Source organism: Sycon ciliatum, chromosome 5 (genome assembly GCF_964019385.1).
Source record: "Sycon ciliatum chromosome 5, ocSycCili1.1, whole genome shotgun sequence".
Taxonomy (NCBI): domain Eukaryota; kingdom Metazoa; phylum Porifera; class Calcarea; order Leucosolenida; family Sycettidae; genus Sycon; species Sycon ciliatum.
The window spans coordinates 15,396,285-15,416,142 of NC_088647.1; the positions used below are offsets into that span (position 1 = coordinate 15,396,285).

Below are 19,858 nucleotides of genomic sequence, written 5' to 3' on the forward strand. Positions count from 1 at the left end.
GTTGTAGATCTACGTGCTGTATGCAGTCTATTCGCGAAACGCTCAGTCAACTCTTGTTTCATGCAAGACAGATCGCAAGATTCTCACGATCTGCTTTTAGCGATTTTCGTTCTGCATTTTAGTCTCCAGGTCTACGACTCGAGCCAGTCTGACACAACATAGGACCCGATTTCGTGCTGCACGTCATAAACGCGCTGAGCTTGAGAGACGAAGCAGTTTTTTTACATGCCCTCCATGTGAGTGGGGGAAGGGAGCTTGGTGGTTTTCATGGTTACACAGTCGTGATGTCGAGTGTTGCGTTCTGCACAGTCGCCCACTGTCTTCTTCACAACATGCTGGCCATGTTGTTCTGTGTCAACTGTGCTGCTGCTGCTGTCAAAGAGCAATAACAATTACATGGGCCAAGCATGGAAACGAAGCTACCGAGTCTAGGAGTCACTCATCTCGTTGCTGGCTCCGAGCATCACTGTAAATAGAATAATTATTGTACATAGTCATTGCGTGAAGGTGTCAATACTCTTACATGATCAATGTCCACTTCTCCACACTGCGCTCTTTGCCCACATTCACACAACGAATCACACACCATCAGTCTGCACCATGATGATCCAACACGACGATGACGTTTTGCGCGCGCACGTGTGTGTATGAATGTGCATTGTGTGTGCGTGTTCGTGTGTGTGCGTGCGTATGTGTGTGAGGTGTGTTTGCTTCTTGCAATGGTTTTGCCTATTCCCCACCATACGATGTACATTGTACATGTACATGTGCTTGATCGAGTTTGCACTTGGCCACTACTACAGTAAAACCTGTGACTAACGACCGCCCCTTGGGGCCAAAGGAAGCGGTCTTTAGGGGCAGGTGGTCCTTAGTTAGAGGTTTTCGCTGCACAACCATACATGAATGTGAGACCATCCGTGCCTGGCGAAGTGGCCTGTAGTACCAGGCTGGTCGCTAGTCACGGTGGTCTTTAGTTACAGGTTCTACTGTACTGTCATTCAGTGGTTCACTACCAAACCAACACCGGTGCACCGGCATGCTAGCTCCCAGTATCTTGTTGAAGTGAGTACGTCTGCATTGTACTCTTCCTTGCCCGTACACGTGTCAGGAATTCGGACTCTGCCGACATCTACTACTGCTCATGGCTACGACGTGTAAGTCCACCACCCTGCTTTGGCCAAATAGCGCCGCAGACCATATTTGTCTCACCTAGCGAATCACTGAACTACAATGTCACATTATCAATAACATCATGATGACGTCACAGTTTCAATGCTTGTTAGCACAAGAATATTGTGTGGTAGATGTATTGCCGCAATTGGCTCTTACTCATGCAACATGTCAGCTTTCGACGACAATTGCTTGATTACGTGGCTAGCTGCTAAGCTAAGTGCTTGACCAAGGCTATAAATTGAAAATTAACCTTCTACACCTGCTAGTGGTTGCCCGAAAATGTCGTCTCGGCTGGCGATACGACTCCGGCACTTTACTCAAGTCGCTATCGTGGGCTATCGTGGGCTATAGCCCGGAGAAGCAATATTCGCCGTTTAACCTGTGTGTTGGCTCAACGCGCTGAAAGCTGTCTCGTTTTCATGGTCGCTTCGAAGTTCACCCCGTGGAAGCAATCAACACCGCAATGGCGGAACTGTTTTGTCTTGGCCAACACTTGCCAAGACTCGTAGTAGTCGTAGTTGGCACAATGCATGCACGTGACCTGGTGACGGCTAAACTGTTAACAGAATGACTGTGCATCCAGTGTGGCAAAACAGGTCAACTGAGGCGCGTGGGAAGGCGATTGTGTTAACGAAGAAGGGAAGACATCGAAACAGGCTCACCTTTGGGGCGACAGCATCCTGTGCTTTGTAACGCAAGTAACAGTTCAAAGAATAAACCTATTGGACGCCTTGCATTGGACTCCTTGGAGTTCTGAGCAATTTTGTCTTCCAGTAGCTCTGGGGTGTGCAAACATCCATGGCAATAGTAATTGGTAGAGCTTGCAAACACGTCGTGTTCATTACTGGTGTACACGTATACGTGTAGGCGTGTACACAGGAACAGTATACACACAGTACCGGCGCGGTACGTAACATGAAACACTGGGCTGGGGGATGGGGGGTCCGGCGGCTATTGTGGTCGATAGTACGTACTGGACTGTACTGGCGCGGGTTCAGATGTTGAGCTGAGCATGCAGCTTCACTGAGTCTGTTGACAAATGCTACAGTGCGGTGCAGAGTATTCGTGCATGTGTTGTTGGATGCCAACAAATGGGATTTTCTCTCCTGGCATTACTTTTTCTTAAAACCACACACTGTGATGGGTTCCCGTGACCTTCTACGGAATGAAACAAGCTTGTCAGGAGAATCTACTTGCTGTCGTGAAGTATTCGCGGTGAACTGTTCGCGCTGGTGTTTGCAATCGTCGTCTGGTCGAAAGAGAACTTCTTACAACTTTTAACCACTGTGTATTATGTAGATGTGCGCCACAGTGCTCCATGCATGAATCTAGTACTAGTAATATACATGTACAAGTCATGTAGATCCGTAAAGGAAGACCGTGTGTACATCGTTCATACGATAATGGAAGGTGAGGGTGTCCTGCCCAAGCTGGCCCGCGTTTTGTCCATGTCGCTCGCATTTCCCCTACACGATAGCTGTCACGCCTCAACACGCATGTAGATGTAGCAGCAGCGTTTGGGCTAGTCAGACTCAACGAATGATGACGGCAGTTCTAGACAGCGCTGCTGTGTGACCCTGTGTGCCGAGAAGCAGAAATGAGGTACACACACCATACACCATACTCGTGTAGAGCCTGAATCAGTCACCGAGTCAGTGGCAACGAACTGACTGAAGCAACTCGAGACAATTTGTAACAACATATGATCATACAGTTGGCCACATCCAGTGGTAGATCCTGTTCTGCTGTAGCGTAGCTTTGCCGTCCGCAGAGATCTGGTCTGAAGAATTTCCGTTTGTAGGATCGAGCTTCATCGTTTCCCTGGAATGTTCAGAATGGACAAATGGACGCGTCTCTAAAGACCAAGTTCATCAGAGAATCACTTCAAGTACATAAGAAGACTGCCCGAAACTCGTGTAACTCTAACACTAGTAGCAGTCTCGACTTCGTGTAGTACAATTACTCTACACTACAATATTCATGCAGTTTGCATCTACAATTGTAGTGAAATGTTATCACTTTATAATGTAAAACCGTACTAAAACGTGAGAGCATTTTCACTGGATGCATGCTTGAGTACTGCAGTCTAATGTCATAAAATGGCTGTGAAAACAGTCTAATGTAAATAATAACAATGCATGCTTGAGTAGATTTGTGCACATTACGCTGGTAGTGTGATTCGCAGACTTCGTGGTAAGACTGCCACGAGGAGTAGGAATATCTTCCGTCACATCCTACTGTAGTGATTGGGATGACCGGACTACGTAGTCATTGTCTGGCGCAGTACATTGTACATGTTTGTGAAGGGATATTATAGATGTGGTAGTGAAGGCATATACATGTGCAATGTCATGTAGATGTGGTAGTTCACCTGTGTACGCGTACTTCAGTATGTGCTCCCCGGAGTCTAACTATTATAGAGTACACGTCTGACTGTAGTTCACCAGCAGTAGGTCCAGTACTCGTATATTCCACACAATATCATTGGTAATGTTCTGAAGCAATGTTGTCGACTGGATTAGCACCTTCTTCGGCTTTAGCAGATCACATTCCAGTGCTATTGTAGTGGCTATTCGACAAGCAACAAGACTCGGACGGTCATCTTCCGTGCAGCGTGATGGCAGCTACACGCCGCTACAAATTGCTTGGGAAACGCACATCCGACCTGGAGATGGATTTGGAGGTGGACGTTTGCCACTCGTGACACTGGTGAGACGCGGAGGAATTCATCTCGTCCTGTAGCTGCAGGCCAATCACAGAGCTTCCTACAAGGCTGAATGGGTGCACGATGGTATTACCAGCCCTCTCGACGTGTTGAAGAAGGTACTATCCTTTCTGGACAGTCTACAGCCTAGTTGAGGCTTTGGAGGAAGACCGCGAAAGACCTGTTGACAGTCACGCGCGCATTATGTTTGCAGGAGATATGGGCTGAGACACGCTAAAGAGGTAGCCACCAAAGTAAACGACTACCGGTCGATGCCCGCCGCCGACGCGGGCCCCGTGGCCATACTTCACACATACACAATGGAAATACACTGTATTCTGCACACACACACACACACACACACACACACACACACACACACACACACACACACACACACACACACACACACACACACACACACACACACACACACACACACACACGAGACTATTGTATGGTAAGGAAACGACCTGGCGCAAACGACTCTGCCGATATAGTACGCTGAGTGGCAAAACACGGAGATACTATCACCGACGAGGAATTGCCTTGCATTGCGTCTGGACGTCAAAGGGCAAGAACGTATCAGTAAACGTCCTTGCAGTAGCTTTCGTATCTTTCTGTAGAGCTCTTGCACTGTTGAGGTTTGAGGATAACACAAGCAGATGCTTACATATCCGCCGCATCCTTCTCGCGCAGGACATGTGGCGTGCATTTCGATATAGAAGCAATCATATACCTTGTCCTTGGCGTGGTGCTTGGTGGGTTCACTGTTTTCCTGGGAATAGTTCACTGTGGTTTGTACTCGTGCTCATAGGAATCCAATGATCTAGCCCACACAGTCGGGAAGGTTGGGGTTGCTTTGCAAAGTACGTTCCATTTGATTTCGAACCAGCAATCAATATCTGACACAACGATCACAAACTATGGCAGGAGTGAATGCTGAAAGCAAGCGCATTGCAACAGACACCTTGAAGGAGTGCTACGGGCAGCCAACTGCAACTTGCAAGGTCCCAGGCGTTCTGCTTCCGGTCAAACAACCCTGACTAGCTAGCTGGCTTCGTTGTGACAGCCGTGCTTGGCGAGACTCTTCGCATGCACACTTCGAAGTCTTGTTGTAGGTTTAGCACTGCAACGGACAGCAGCTCTCGTCCTGATTGTCAGCCATGCTGCATGTACAAGGCCTGCCGCAGGCTGGCAGTGCATGATGACTTATACGTTAATACATCGTTATACTTATAGGTATTCCTCAATGATGTGCCCCGCTCACGAGCGCGAGCATGTCAGTGGTAATCAACACACTGGCGGCCCAGCTCGACAGGACTTTCACTTTCAATCAGGAAGACCAGTATGCAATGCACGCATATTCTATGGGGAGATCGAGAGGCGCAGTGACTGACTGACTGCCCGACGTGACGTCTTGGACGAACACCGCCCCTCGCTTTGTGTTTGTTGCGCGCAGTCCTCGACCGACTACATTGTTCTCGTCCGCCACGCATGCCAGTGGATCACCGCTACTGCGGCTTGTAGAAACATGTACGAAACCGAAACGATTTGCGCGCGACTCAACCCTGAGTCTGCGCTCATGATTTTGCTGGCCTCATCGTGTATGTACATGTGCATGACTTGTACTGCATATGCGACCAGTATGGGCGTGTTGGCAGCCACAATGAATTTCCAGGTTGTGCGAGAGCATGTGCCAGCTAGTACAGTGTAGCATACTGACTGTGGCGTGGGAAACCGTGAGTGTGAGAGCGTGTTTTGCCTGTGTGTTGTTGTCGTCGGCACTGGCGAAGGTTTTTCATTTCCACCGGATGTAGGCAAGTTGAGGCTGCCGACTGTTCCAGTCGCGCGACCTGGCAATTCCTACGCTGCTGCACCAATCATCTGGAAAGGGTTTTCTGGACAGCAGCAGCAGCAGTAGCACCAGCACCTAACTAGTGGGTTAAGCAGGTACGGGACGCAGGGGTGTCCATAGGCCAAACGCGCGAATTGTGCCCGTCGGCCACTGCCACTCGTAGCCCCTGGCTGTTCGTGTCGCGTGTGGGATCGCAGGAAGTCGTCTGCAGCAGCAGCAGCATTGGCTACACTAAACAATACCAACAAGGTTAGGTATACAAAAGAGCCAACATCTGCAGGAGTTCTGCGCAGATATGCAGCCTTTAGAAGCGGTGGCAAGTGAAGTGAAGATCGAGATCATAAAACGACCTGATCACCTGCACCAGTCTAGCACTTCGCAGAGTGCCTTCTCCACCGTTGGGAGAAGAACTGTTCTATGATATCTTTCACCGTTCATGTCGCAGTTCACCTGCTTTCAATAGTGTTACATGTGCTCTGATCGCACCCGGGCCGTATTTACACTGACATCGAGCACGAGATAATCGTGTGATCCCGAGAGGCAATGTTGAGCATCGTAGCCTAAAAGTAGCTCTCTCATCGTCTCAATAACACAAGAGGTCGGCCCAACCGACCAGCACAAGTGGCCTAGGCTTGCCTTCTCAAGTGGTACGTCAAACGATCAGAGTGCCACTAGCACTGCATCCTGGCGCAGCTGCCTGCATGTGTGCGCGCCCATGTTCACCGATGCCAATTGCAACCATCTCAGTGTTTCAGACAATGTACCGATAGTGACCCTGTCCATGTAAGAGATACTGCTTGCTGTATGCTGGATGCTGTGACCTCGTACTGGCAGAACCGTCGTCATCCACAGCAGATCGTAACCTCGTCCTGTTGAAAGGAGGCAGTCATTATTCTCGGATACAGAGGCTCGTGCTGTGCCTGCCTGGCCGTTCCGTACAAGCTCTGCGGCCAAGATTCTTTTTATATAGACGTGCTGTGAACCAAGCCGTGCCATAAGCAGTCCAAGACCTCTGTGCGAAGTGTGACGTTCGCAAAGAGCGTTCAGGTCCCTAACTGAGCCCATCCAATTCGTACACCTTGTCGATCTCTCTTGAGAGTGGCGGCGGTATTCGAGTGCAAGTGCCGTATCCCAACCGTTCTGTGCAAGATTGAGTCCGCATCGTTCGCTTGACAGGAAGGTTCATGACCACTAGTTTGGGCTTGCCATCTCCCCCCTTAGCTCACGTCTACTGCACACAGGGCAACCGTCCATCAAGCCTCTGACGAAGGAAACTCCGGGCTGAGACTGGGAAACTGACAAAGCGTAGTTTGTGTCTAAAACGCGTGCGTGGATATTGAGTGCTTCGTGTAGTTCGCCAGCAATAATGTCATTGACCGCTTCAGCGCCCCGATCCGGCAAGGGCTTCACTTCGGCAACGGGTGCTGGCTGCTACATTGGCTCTGGAAGTGTGTCACCAACGTGCATATCAACAGCCCCAGCTGTACCAGCGCTGTTACAGCTCGACCAGACCCTGCTGGCGCAGCGGGACGCGGCCGCTAATAAAGAGTGTGCACTCCACAGGCCGACCCATCTCAGTCTGAGGAGGCTCACGGTGGAGAAAAACCTCGCCGTTCCAGTGAAAGCGATAGAAAGGAAGAAGAAGTTTAGGGCCACAGGGAGAATGGCTGGTGATCCGGATCATCTTGCCTCGGACGGCCAGCAGCAGCAACAGCAGCATCAAATACAGACGAGATCAGGATGTACCATGGCAAGAGACACAGACTGCAATAGCACAAGTGCCTATAGGTCTGTGAATAGTCCGACAACGGCTAACAGTGGAGTGCTGACGGGAAAACGGCGTGTGGTAACTGCTGCTGTAGCCTGCAGCAGCGCCAGTAGCAGCGCCAGCAGCAGCAGCAGTTCATCTAGTGACGACACCAGCATCGAGGATCACAGCCATCACGAGGAGAGCGGATTCGTCTCGGCAGCGTCTAGCGTGTGTTTGGATGAAGACACTCCCCTCAGTGCAACCACGCGCCACCCCCCGCCCCATCATCGTCCCAAGCCCTCTGCCCTCAATCTACCTGGCTGCGAAGAGCTACCAATTCATCAAGACCTCGTGAACGCGTCGCATTCCGAGCCTGGAGATATTGAGGTGGTCGTGCTGGCGAACTATGAACCCTGCTGCGAAGTAGAAATCCGGGTGCAGCAGGGGCAATACGCCACTGCTTTGTATCAGAACGGAGCATGGCTTTATGTGCGCCTACCGTCGCGTAACCCCAGTGGCAAGCAGGAAGGGTATGTCCCCAGTGAGTTCTGTAACCTAGCTCTGCTCAGTCCGGGCACGTTGGACGAGCTCAGTAACGATTTCGACACCATGGCATGTGGTGATCCGTTCTCTCCTCCTAAGCAGCTAACAGTCTTCAACAGTTTGGCCAACCAGAGCCAGCATTTGTCCAGCACCACTGATTCTACGCATCCTGTAAGATATGACGTCGCGCAAGTTCAGCAAAAGTCCGGTCGTGTAGGTACCACTGCAACCGAAGACCTGCGGCGGCCCAAGTCGCAGAACTCCACTCTGGCAACCAGACGGGCGGTCAACAGTAGCCCGACGCACAGTCACCATCAGTCATCCGCGTCTTCGCGAAGGCACAGCTACACAGTGCAGTCGGACACTGAGGGCTACACCAGTCGATCGAAAAACATTGTGGCGGAGTTGAACGTTCGCACGCGAAAAGCTCCCGGAAGGTCAAGAGTGACGGCCGACAGTCGACCACAGTCCTCGTATCAGAGCAGCAAGGTGGTGCAGTCGGACTACGAAACGTGGACTCGCGTGCCGTCGTCAGCAACAAAAGGCCGGACCTCCGCCGACGGAAGCCCGCGAGCCCAGAGGGCGAAGTACGAGTCGGATGCCGAATTCGCACCATCAGAAAGAAAAAGGTCGAACACAATTTCCGACATGACGGGCCAACAACGTCCGAGCAAGCAGTCCAAGTTGGTGCAGAGGCTGCGCAACTTCCGCAGCAAGGGCAGCACACTGAAGCACTCGAGCTTGGATGGCTTTGCCACGACAACAGGGACAGCACGAGGAGCGACAGCTGACCCTGAGTCCCCGGAGCACAACGGTTTCGGTAAGTTCTTTGCTACTTGACAAGCCTAAGTGCACCTGTTGTACACAGTCAAGGGTACGCTGTCAAACGGGAGAGATAAAATTTTGGCGGGACTCAGCAGGAGTTCTCTCGCTACACCATGGCGGCATGGGGCAGTCAACAACAGTCAGCATTGGTGTACTCATCATGTAGTCGAGAAAATAATAATAGTTTGGTAGTGCTTGTGGGTCGCCATCTTGACGGCGTGGTACTGAGCACCTTGCGGTGTTTCCACCGCCACACTTGCACGCGGTACGAGCCATGCTTATCATGCTAAAGTGTTACAAGTCTTGTACAGATAGGGGCTCTTGGCAAGTCTGAGGTATCATGTGTGCAGAGGGTTGGAAAGGAAACTCATACCATGATCTACATGTACTTCAATGTGCATGATTGTACATTTGTGTAGCCTTCAGAGAGGCCCTCGCCAAGGTTGTATGTGCACTCCTTGGCTTTGGCAAAACACACGTGTGTAGTAGATCAAGGAAGTCTTCTTAGCACTTGTAGATCCACACATGTCATCTAGACTCCTCCATGTACTGGAACACATGGTGGCAGGAACAGTAGCTGTGCGGGTGCTTCCTATGGAAATGTACATGTTGTAAGGTTGAACAATCTTGTTCAAATGCGATCGAAATAGCCATAGGAGCCAGACCGCAGGGTAAAACTGACAAATCCGCCACACTTGAGGGTCTGCTGCTTCCAGCTGACTGATGGCGGCAGGCATGTATGTACGGCGTGTATGTTGTGTACGTGCGTAACGCTGGCAAAATGAGTTCCTTCAGGCCAGTGCACATGTCCGTAGCTGCAGCAATGATCACAAAGTGTGTAACGTGTGTGTGTAATGTGTTACCCGTGAGATGGTGCAGGGTGTTACTGCTGGGCAAACTGCCAATGGTCCTTGAAACATTGACTGGCACATACACTGGGCACCGTGTCACCTTGGAGTTGCCTTGTCTTGCTAAGCTACCGTAGGGTGTGTGTCACAGCATTCCAAGTTTCTAACACTTGAATCACTCCATACGACCATGAGATAGGAACTACAATCATTGTGTAGGTATAAACCAGATAGTGGAAAAGTCTCAGTGCTATGTCAACCTGCCTGGTCTGGCTAAGAAAAGATACTGCAGTATGGATATGTCAAAAATGAAATTGTTTGTTGGCTTAGCTACCAGCTCGACTGAGAGTAAGGCAAAACAGCCACAGGTAGAAATTCTTTCCAGAATATGCTTTGGGTATATGCAGTGTGGATTACTCGATGGCTAACTGACGTGCCTCTGTTGTCTGTTTGTTTGTTTTCTTCTTGCATGATGCAGAGGGACGACGTGCTCATGCCGTACAAAAGAGATCACCTGCGCCGATGCTGGGTAGCCCGAAGCCGAACAATGGCTACACAAGCGACACAGAAATCCTGAACAGCAACTCAAAGCTGAGGAAGAGCTCCAAGCGCCGCTCGATTTTCAGCTCCCTGCGTCGCCTGAACGGAGGTGGAAGCCAGACGGACACCGAGGAGGCCGGTGGCTCAAAACGTCGCTGGACCAGTCTGCACCGCATGAAGAAGGAGAAGTCGAAGCAAGACGGCGAGCATCGCATGATCTATGATGAGCCACCGATGCGCCGACCTGCCTCCCTTCCACGCCTGTCTCAGCAGGACAACCAATCAAACGAACACAGCAGCAACATGAACAGTCTGCAGCGAATGACGACCGTGTATGTTCCCAGTGTTGCCGCGTGCAACTTCATCGGAAAGAACCAGCTCGGGCAGGTCAGCCTCAAGGAGGGCCAGAGAGTCTTCAAAATCGTCCCGGCCAACGACAGCAAGCCGAAGAAGTCGACAAGCAGCGGCTGGGTGCTGGTTATGGATCCGTGGACAAAGCGCGAAGGAATGGTGCCGCAGTCCTGTATCTCCAGTCTTCCCACTGCAGCACAATCCACTGTGCTATAAATCAGATGTAGCGAATCCTTGAGAATCCTGGGCTATTCATCTGTATTCCCGAACACAGAACACTAACACATTGACTCCAGTTCATCAAAATAATATTATCTTGACCTATTTCACAATATTTTAGGCTTTGGCCTGAGTAGATGTTTTCACATTCCGTATTTCGCAGACTGACAGATTGATGCCTTGAAGCCTGTTGCACAGCGTGAAGCCATGGATTCCCACCTTACCCATTCATTTCGATCACTTGATGATAACCGATATTGGATATCTGCCGCACCGCGTACCATGTACGACTCTATGCATCATGACTGATTGAGACACATTATTCACACTGAGATCCTGCCAACAGCTACAATGTGACTGCCATTTTGACATGGCAACTTATACTGATGTTATGTGTGTGTGTGTGTGTTGCAAGGGCTGTGAAAACGTGCACAGCCAGGACAAGGGCCTTGGAACAAATTTGCCTGATATTATTACATCCAGCCCGCTGTTTACAAAGGAACGTCACAGATCCCATGCATGCACGGCGTCACTCAGTGTAGGTAGTAGTACTAACTTGTCAATACTGGAGAGCCGTATCATTATAGAGATCTGGTGGAAATATTACTGTTGGTCTCAGGTCTCCTGATACATGTACATTGTGGCATGAAATTTTGCAGTGGGGACCAGTTCTGAAATTATTTACATGTTCACTGCACTGATGCGTAACCCACCGCTGAGATGGGAGAACAATAATTATATGTTAAGTAGTGGGGACATCGTCAAGTCTCAATCTGCTAAACGTTGATACCCAAATGCCGAGAGGCGGCCTTACACCCCCATGATTGTGGCAACTTCCCCATGTCTAACCACCAAGCCTTGTGACGAAGTGTAGTGCTGGCCGAAGTTAAAGAAATAATAGAAAAAATAGAAGAAAAAAGATATCCAAATGCCTCACACCTTTAGCTGTGTACTGTTGCTCCAAGCAATAACGTAACATAGCAAGCTGTGTTCATGACATTGCCTTGCTCGTGGGTGGGCCGTGTACACTATCGATCGTGAGTCTACGTACTCTCTCTCTCTAGAAGGAAAAAGATATCCAAATGCCTCACACCTTTAACTGTGTACTGTTGCTCCAAGCAATAACGTAACATAGCAAGCTGTGTTCATGACATTGCCTTGCTCGTGGGTGGGCCGTGTGCACTATCGATCGTGAGTCTACGTACTCTGCTGTTCCTTGGGGTGAAGTCCGAAACCTGAAACTCCATGCAGAACCACCTACCGCACGTGTTACCGCAGAGATTGCACCAAAGTACAATGCTGAAAGTGTGTGTGGCAGATGTGAATGTCAACAGTTACAGTAGATCGCATGATCGCATGATCGCCCTTACACATAAGTTAGTTAGAGATAGTGCGATCTATTCCGTCTCTATGCAACTGCTCCATCTTGTTTGACATCAAAGCACTCCAGATGTTCCTATCTCACTGCTGTAACTTGAATCCTCGGTATGCCTGGGTATGGTCATCGTAGAATTGACATGGCGTCAGAAGACTATCAAAACTACTTGCAGTGTTCCATTTGTGTGAGTAATGAGTATTGGAGTGGAATGTGTTATCTGTTACTGATATCTCAACAGTCTCTGGGGAGAATCCCAGCATCATTTTTGCTTCGGTACGTACTAAGTTTTGTGTTGATCCACATTGTCCCCCATACACACCGCACGATTTGACACTGCATTCCCGGGTCACTTCCCCGATAAGAACCTCGTTATGTAGAACACAACAACACAACGAGGTCACACACTTGGCAAGTGCATTGTGCCAGGTACGACGTACATGTACATGTATGATGTAGATCTACGGGTGCAGAATTCCACACGTTCAGAAACTAGGATGAGTAGATCTACGAGCAGTGGAGACTGTATACATGTAGTGGGAGAGGTGAAAGGAAGATGATCAGTGCTGGAGGCACTGCTCTGGCGCGGAATGTGGCGTCCCGCGGTGATGTGGTAAATGATATGTGGCTGATGTGCTGGGTCACTCGGGTATCCTTCTCACGAAGAAGGCGTCAGTCACCGCCTGCATGGCCATTCTCACCAGTCACGTCGTCACAGGGGAAGGTAATTATCTCTACCCCCTCAAAGCATGCGACTGTGTCTTTGTCGGAGGTTTTTGTCTAACTAACGTCGTTGTCAGGCGTGTTTCCTCGACACAGGCATCGAGAACAGGGCACACCGTAGACCCTAGAAGGCTAGATGGCGGTGATGATGTTCCCGGGGGGATTAACTGTTCTGAGTTATGTCGCTTCGCACCACCAATGTGTTGGGGGTTGGTGGTGGTGAGCTGGAGTATCCATGCTTCTTCTACCATGCGCAAAGCCCTGGGCAGCAGCCCAGGGCAGCCCCGAGCCAGGCGAATACCACGGCGCATTGAGGAACATGACTGCCTGTCATCGCCTACCGAGATCACCGACCTCGACCTGATGGAACAGTTATCCGTCACAGTGACACTAACTCAGCAGTATGATGGCGCACGGGGAGCGCGCGCGCCGTTCGGGCCGAGATAAGTCCCATAAGAATCTTCCTGTATCAAAGTAACCCGGGTACTCGGGGTATCTGTGTTTGACACATGGACCATGCCACTGTACACTGTGCCTTGAAAGCACATCACCAAACATCGTGACCTGTTTCCGGCATATGGATCGATCCAAGGAAAACATTTCCGCCGCGAAGATGTCACTCGCTGGAGTGAAAGAAGACAGAAGACATGACATTACCCCTACTGTGAGGTTACCTTATAGAGTATTGGCCTAGCTGTGTGTGTTAGGTAAACATGTGTAAACAATTCTCCCAGCCACAAGTCGGATGATTGTCATTTGTCGTGAAGAGAAGAAATTTGCAGCATTAATTTTAAAAAAATGGTGACCCTGCCTTTGCATTTGAGGATGGATAAGGCCACGCGCCAGGGCCGCGCGGACTTGCGCATCGGCAAGCGCGATCCGCACGCATACCCCATACGTCATTATAATTGCACACACTTGAGAGGGATGAAAAGCGTTTCTTCTGTAACTCTGAGTTTCACGGTTTTAACCGATCATCAGACAGCAACTTTAATTATGTATTTGATGACGATGAGGGACTCTCTAGCACAGGTACAGCTTCACCGGCATAGCAATCCCATCACAGATATTTACAAACGCCAGCCAAAACTGCCCAATTCCTGAGGCAGGGAAATATACTAAGGAAGTGGATAATGATGGTGTACAGATCCCGGGTGGGGCGTCACTCATGTATAAAAGAAGGCGCCGTCGCCTGTTTGTGTTGCGACTTAAAATAAAATCCAACAACAACAACAACACTCACTTACATCTACTGTACATGTACATAATAGTCATGTGACACAAAAGGCACAACGGAGGTTTACAGATGTGTCGCAATCAAGAGTTTCTTGCTCAATGCAATCATCAGGCGACTATTATTGTGTTGAGCCCTCTCCGCTTGCAGAAGGAAGTTTTCCTCCTTGTACAATCATGTACATCATGTATTTGTGCTGAGTTGATCCGTCTCTACACAGTACAGCCTACAGGAATACAGGTTGTATCGGGCTCTGAGGTAGAGGACGAAACAGCACTGTCCCCAGATTGAGGACGTGTACAAATATAATTATAATGATGCATGTGCATTGTTCTACTGTGGTATTTTGGTAGTAGCAAACTCTGAAAGAAACTCAAGTACAACAACAACTCTGAAAGGAAGACACCGCTCCTGGGAACAAATTAATCAAGTCCATAGTACTTGCCTATAATCAACTTACAACTAAGTTAGTTAGTACATCGCCGAGAACGGGAGGCTACACATTATTATGATTGTATCGTCACTACGTTTGCCTAAGTGGATAGAGCGTTCTAGCACTTGCCAGTCAAGATACCGATCACCCTTGCTATCGTCCAAAACAATGCCCCTCGCCTCAATCATGCAGCATGTAGTGTTACTATTACGGCAATCGGCGGGTAACGAATTAATTTGAACCCGTCACGGTAACCAATAATACCAAGGGCTGGTCAGACCATGTCCATGTTCGAGTCGTGTACCGCCGAATCTTGGAGTTGTTGAACATGCAATGTGTGTGTGTGTGTGTGTGTGTGTGAGTTGCATGGAGTCGAGAGGTCGACCGCACTCCTACAGTCATTTTAGTATTATGTAGATCTACAATGATGTACTGCCTACTGGCAGGTAACTACAATAAATAGTCTACAATAGTCACATGTACAAAATGTATGTAGTCATTGTATTCGCAACCTTCTACACGATAGAGAAAGACTCCCATCGGCGTACTGCCATGGATGCTTTGCCTTCTAGTGGCTGCACTCGGCTCACTTGTAGTTGTACAATGGACGTGCGGATAACAATACGGGGTCGTATGATAAATGGAATGAACCCTTCTTGCAGTACTTACTTCTCTCACTTGGTAGAAACTAGAAAGCTCGCTGTGGTACATGGTGTTCTTGTATACATGTAGTGAGCTGACCGGGTAAAGCCCCGCAAAAACATGCAGATAATGAACAATAATATTGTGGTCACATCACCAAGACAATGTTGTCATGGTATTTATTTATTTATTTTATTTATTTATTTCACCTTCCCGTGGCCAGAGAATATAGGCCAATATGGAGGGAGGGGGGTGGTAGCCAGCCATGGCAGTAAACATAAACAAAGCAAAAATTAATAAATATTGCACATTACTGGAGGCAAAGAGAAACAAACCTGGATGAAGAATTACCAGTTATTAGAACACGAGCTTCATGTTGGCCTTGAAATCCTTTAGCGTACAAGACGATTTTACTGATAGAGGCAGGGCCAGCCAGAGAGAATTGGCAGCGAAAAACGAAGATCTGGTATAAGCTGAGGTTCGGGCTTTAGGTAAAGTGCAGGGATTGCGCGTAGGACGAGTGGGAAGAAACCAGTTATATTTACGCAAGTGTGGCGGGGCTTTGTCAAGACGAATAGAATGAACAACAATACACAGTTTTCGATCCGCTTGACTAGAGATAGGGAAGGTGTTAAACATATCATACAGCTCGGCAGAAGGAAAGTATGATGGTTTGCGGAAAAGGACTTTGAGTATCCTCTTATTGTGGACTTCCAGGGTACTCATTAACGATTTACTTAGTAGGGATGACCAGGCGGTTGAGCAATAGAGAAAAATGGGGAGAATATAGCAATGATAAAAAAGGCGAATGCATTCAAGCGGTAGGTGGGAGCAGTGAGACACGAGGTAGCCAACAACTTTACTGACTTTGCTACAGATATAGTCGACATGTCTACTAAACGATAAATCTGAGTCAATGACCAAACCAAGATGTTTGTGTTGTTTTACCACTGTGAGGTCTGTGAGGGATCCGGGAAGAGTGAATGCATAGGTTGGCTCTGAGTTCGGCAGGAATAATATCTCAGTCTTGGCGATATTAGGTCTTAGTCTCCAGGTAGTCATCCACTGATGGACTTCGTTGATACCGCGCTGGAGACTGTCTCGCAGCCTGTCTAGACACTCATTGAACCGGAGCAGTGCAGTATCGTCAGCAAATAAGGACACACCTTCAACATGACTGGGAAGATCATTTATACACTAGGAAAAGGAGGGGCCCTAGGATGGATCCCTGGGGCACTCCGGACAGAACAGGTGAAGCATGTGAGAGAAGTCCACCTACAAAGACAACTTGCGTTCTGTCGGATAGGTAGTCTGTAATCCACTCCAGCGCTGAGTCACACACACCGAAAACTTTGGAGAGTTTAGCAAGTAATGCACGGTGCCACACGGTGTCGAAAGCTTTCTCGAGGTCGAAAAAGCACATGGCAACTTTCCGCCCCATATGACGATGTTCGGCAATGTTTTGGATCAGCTTGGTGAGCTGTAGAGCGGTCGAGTCACCACGACGAAACCCAGATTGCGCGGGATCCAGAGCAGGAGAAATATAACTAGTATTATATTAAAATAGTTACAGTTCGCATGTCACTCATGGAAGGATCCATGGGCTTAACGCATCTGTCAACGAAATCCAGGCAGAAGAGCCGACAAAAGGCATCTCATTATTGTTAGAACGTATCGCAGTAAGAACAACTACGCAAGCGGCAGGAGAAATATGATTATATAATTGATTGAAGAAGAGCCGTTCGCAAAGTTTGGAAATACAGGACAGGAGGGAAATTGGGCGATAGTTACTAGCTTGAGATTTGCTGCCTTTGCACTTGTAAATAGGCACAATTTTAGCCAGTTTCCAGTCAGTAGGGAACTTGCCTGTGGTAAAGGAGAGGTTAAATAGGCGGCTAAGTGGAAAAGAAATCGCAGGAGCTAGCTTCTTTATCATATTGTTCGTGATACCGTCTAGCCCTGGCGCTTTCCCAGATTTCAGGTTTGAGATGGCTTTACGAACATCTGCTGTAGTGATATGAACGCGGGTGAATTGGCGAGTAAGACGAGTGTCATATTGGAGAGGGGGTATTACTAAACGTGGGTCATCAGGCACTGCGACAGAGGTAAACTGCTTGTTGAGGATGGTTGCTTTTTGGAAGCTGTCAGACACCAGCAGCCCATCAGGGCTTGCAATGTCAGGGATGCCAGGTTTTACTTTGTGCGATCGCTGACTGCGGACAAACTGGTGAAGCGTGGTGCTGCCTGAGGTAAGTGTTGTTTTGATTGAACGAATGTACTGGCGGTGGCACCAGCGGGAGAGATGTCTCACCTGGTTCCGCTGTGCCTTATATGCTGATAGGTTGTAGTCCGTAGGGAATTTCTTGGAGAGGCTGAATAGGTCACGCTTCAACTTGATAGCCTTGCGTAGTTCAGTGGAAACCCATGGATGATATTTGCGCGTAGACCCTGCTGGCCTGGGGTTGAGGGAGTTCGATTTGGTTTGCGGGAGCTATGAAGGGGAACATACTTAGACAGCACAGTCTGCAGGACACTGTGCAGGTTACTAAGTGCACTGTCCACGTCTGAGGATATTAATGAGTTCCAAGGTACTGAGTCTAAGTCTGCATTGACCGCCTCCCACACAGCAGGTGTGACGTGTCGGAGATCGAAAGACATAGGGTTAGGCTCCTGAGCTTGAGACGTTGTTTCGCGGGGAGACTGAGGCAGGGGGACGTCGAACTGGCAGTACACAATGGCATGGTCTGAGGCGCCCAGAGGGCAGTCAGTTTCGACGCAAGACGAGAGATTGGCACGGTTACTAAACACCAAATCCAAGCAGGCTTGGACACCAGAGGGTGACGTGTATGTACATGTGTTGACGAGTTGGTGACGACCAAATGGACTGAGCGTGCGATACAATTCAGCACCGGCAGTATTGGTGGAATCTGTCGAACACCATGACGTGTGCTTGCTGTTAAAATCACCTGTCAAGATAACGTGAGAAGATGAAAGAGGAAGAGTAATGAGTACGTCTTCGAGAGTCTGGCAGTACCTTGCTATATCTGTTGGCTTAGCAGAAGGTGGACGATAACTGCAGCAGAGGAGGATCGGCTCAGCTGCAGCCGGATACGGCTGCAGTTGAACCCAAACGGCTTCGCACCCATCGCGAGCTAGATCGGGACGCATGGCAACAGACTTAAACTTATTCTGTCGAACAAGGATAGCGACACCACCATAACCTCTTGCACTTGTCCCGGACTTATTCTCTGCAGGGGGCCTGTCCCTCCGGAAGGTGTCATAACGCGTAATATTAAGTGCAATATTCGGGTCGAGCCAGGTTTCAGTTAGGCAGATTATGTCAGGCTGCCACTTTTCAGCAACAATAGTAAGCTCTGTACACTTATTCACTACAGAACGACAGTTTGTTGATAGGAGTGTGAGCTGGGGTGGTGTAGAATGCTGGTGAGTGGGAAGGGAGTGTCTGGTAGGAAAGAATGGGTGTGCGTGTGGGTTCAGTGAGGAAGGTGGGTGTGGGTCCAAATGCATGGTTTAGTTACTAGCAGACTGATCCAAGGTTGTGCTGTCAGATGCAAATCTCCATTCCCTGATGGAAACTTTGCTTGGCCAGAAATCTTCTTCGAGAACCTGGTCGGTATGCTCAGCCGGAACAACAAGGTGAGCATAAGCAGTACCAAAGTACTTTTTCTTTCTTTCTTTTTTTTACTATTGAACACTCACTGCATGATGAACTAAAATGAGGAGAAGAACTCGACACAATGGTACATATCCAGCAGGACGGAGTGGGTGGGACCTGTGAAGCTCAGCCGACCAAGTGTCTCGGCATCACAGCTGCACATGTGCACCAAAGGAAACAAAATGGGGAGTGGAAGGGCGGGGAGGGGAGCAGGAGAGCAGGAGAGCAAGAACTCTAAGGGTAGGAAAGAGAGGAGGGGGGGGGGGGGTAGGAAACCAGGAAACTTGTTATTCCAAGATATGAGTGCAAACAAGTACGCAAACAAGTACAAATATAGCAGTATCAAGATCATGATGCTGAGGCGAAAGTAGAGGCTGATTGCCGTGCAGATTTGACGAAAGATTAGAGTTAGAATGGAGGAGAGTTAGAGAGAGATAAAGACAGATGGATTGGGAGTTTGATGAGAAGGGAGTGCTCCGAGAACATGAACCGGGTCGTACTGGCAGTAGCCTAGGGGGCGATGTCCGTGGCCAATGACCAACCCGACCGTTTCAGGTAGCGGAAGGTCTGAACCTTGAACTGCTGCTTGGACTCCGAAATTGAGCAACTGAGGACGTCAACTGCTTTCTTTTTGCACCACTCCCTGATAGAGTCAGCCTCACACCCAGGATCAACATTTCCGAGGTAGAAGCACTTCCGCTTGATCCTTTCTGCCCCCTGGAGGCTGCCTCGCTTACTGGACATCGGCTTTTTATACTGTGATGTAATAGAACGCTGCAGTGCGGGAGCACGAGTCATGTGTCGGCGTGGAGGATACTGCCAACCATTACGGTCAGTGTCACCAGGAGTGCCAGAGCTGGTCATTCGCGTGCCATGTTTGGGTGCGGGAGGTGCGTACTGGGAGCCTACTTGTACAATGGGCTCTGTAGAGGATGCACCAGGAATGGTAGAAGTGTACATATTT

General features: G+C 49.1%; 1 protein-coding gene across 1 annotated transcript; it reads left to right on the plus strand.

Annotated features, from left to right (window-relative positions):
* Positions 1 to 5,923: 5,923 nt before the first annotated feature.
* Positions 5,924 to 11,192, plus strand: LOC135817788 (uncharacterized). The gene is made up of 2 exons (XM_065331029.1): positions 5,924 to 8,848; positions 10,180 to 11,192. Exons 1-2 carry the CDS (start codon positions 7,102 to 7,104, stop codon positions 10,806 to 10,808), a joined length of 2,376 nt encoding a protein of 791 aa, XP_065187101.1. The 5' UTR covers positions 5,924 to 7,101; the 3' UTR covers positions 10,809 to 11,192.
* Positions 11,193 to 19,858: the final 8,666 nt, after the last annotated feature.

What these genes read in the sequence shown, in the direction of transcription:
- LOC135817788 (XM_065331029.1), top strand. Translation starts at nt 7,102, where the DNA reads ATGTCATTGACCGCTTCAGCGCCCCGATCCGGCAAGGGCTTCACTTCG. An exon ending in CCCGGAGCACAACGGTTTCG is followed by an intron (nt 8,849 to 10,179) that starts GTAAGTTCTTTG and finishes TGCATGATGCAG; the next exon opens with AGGGACGACGTGCTCATGCC.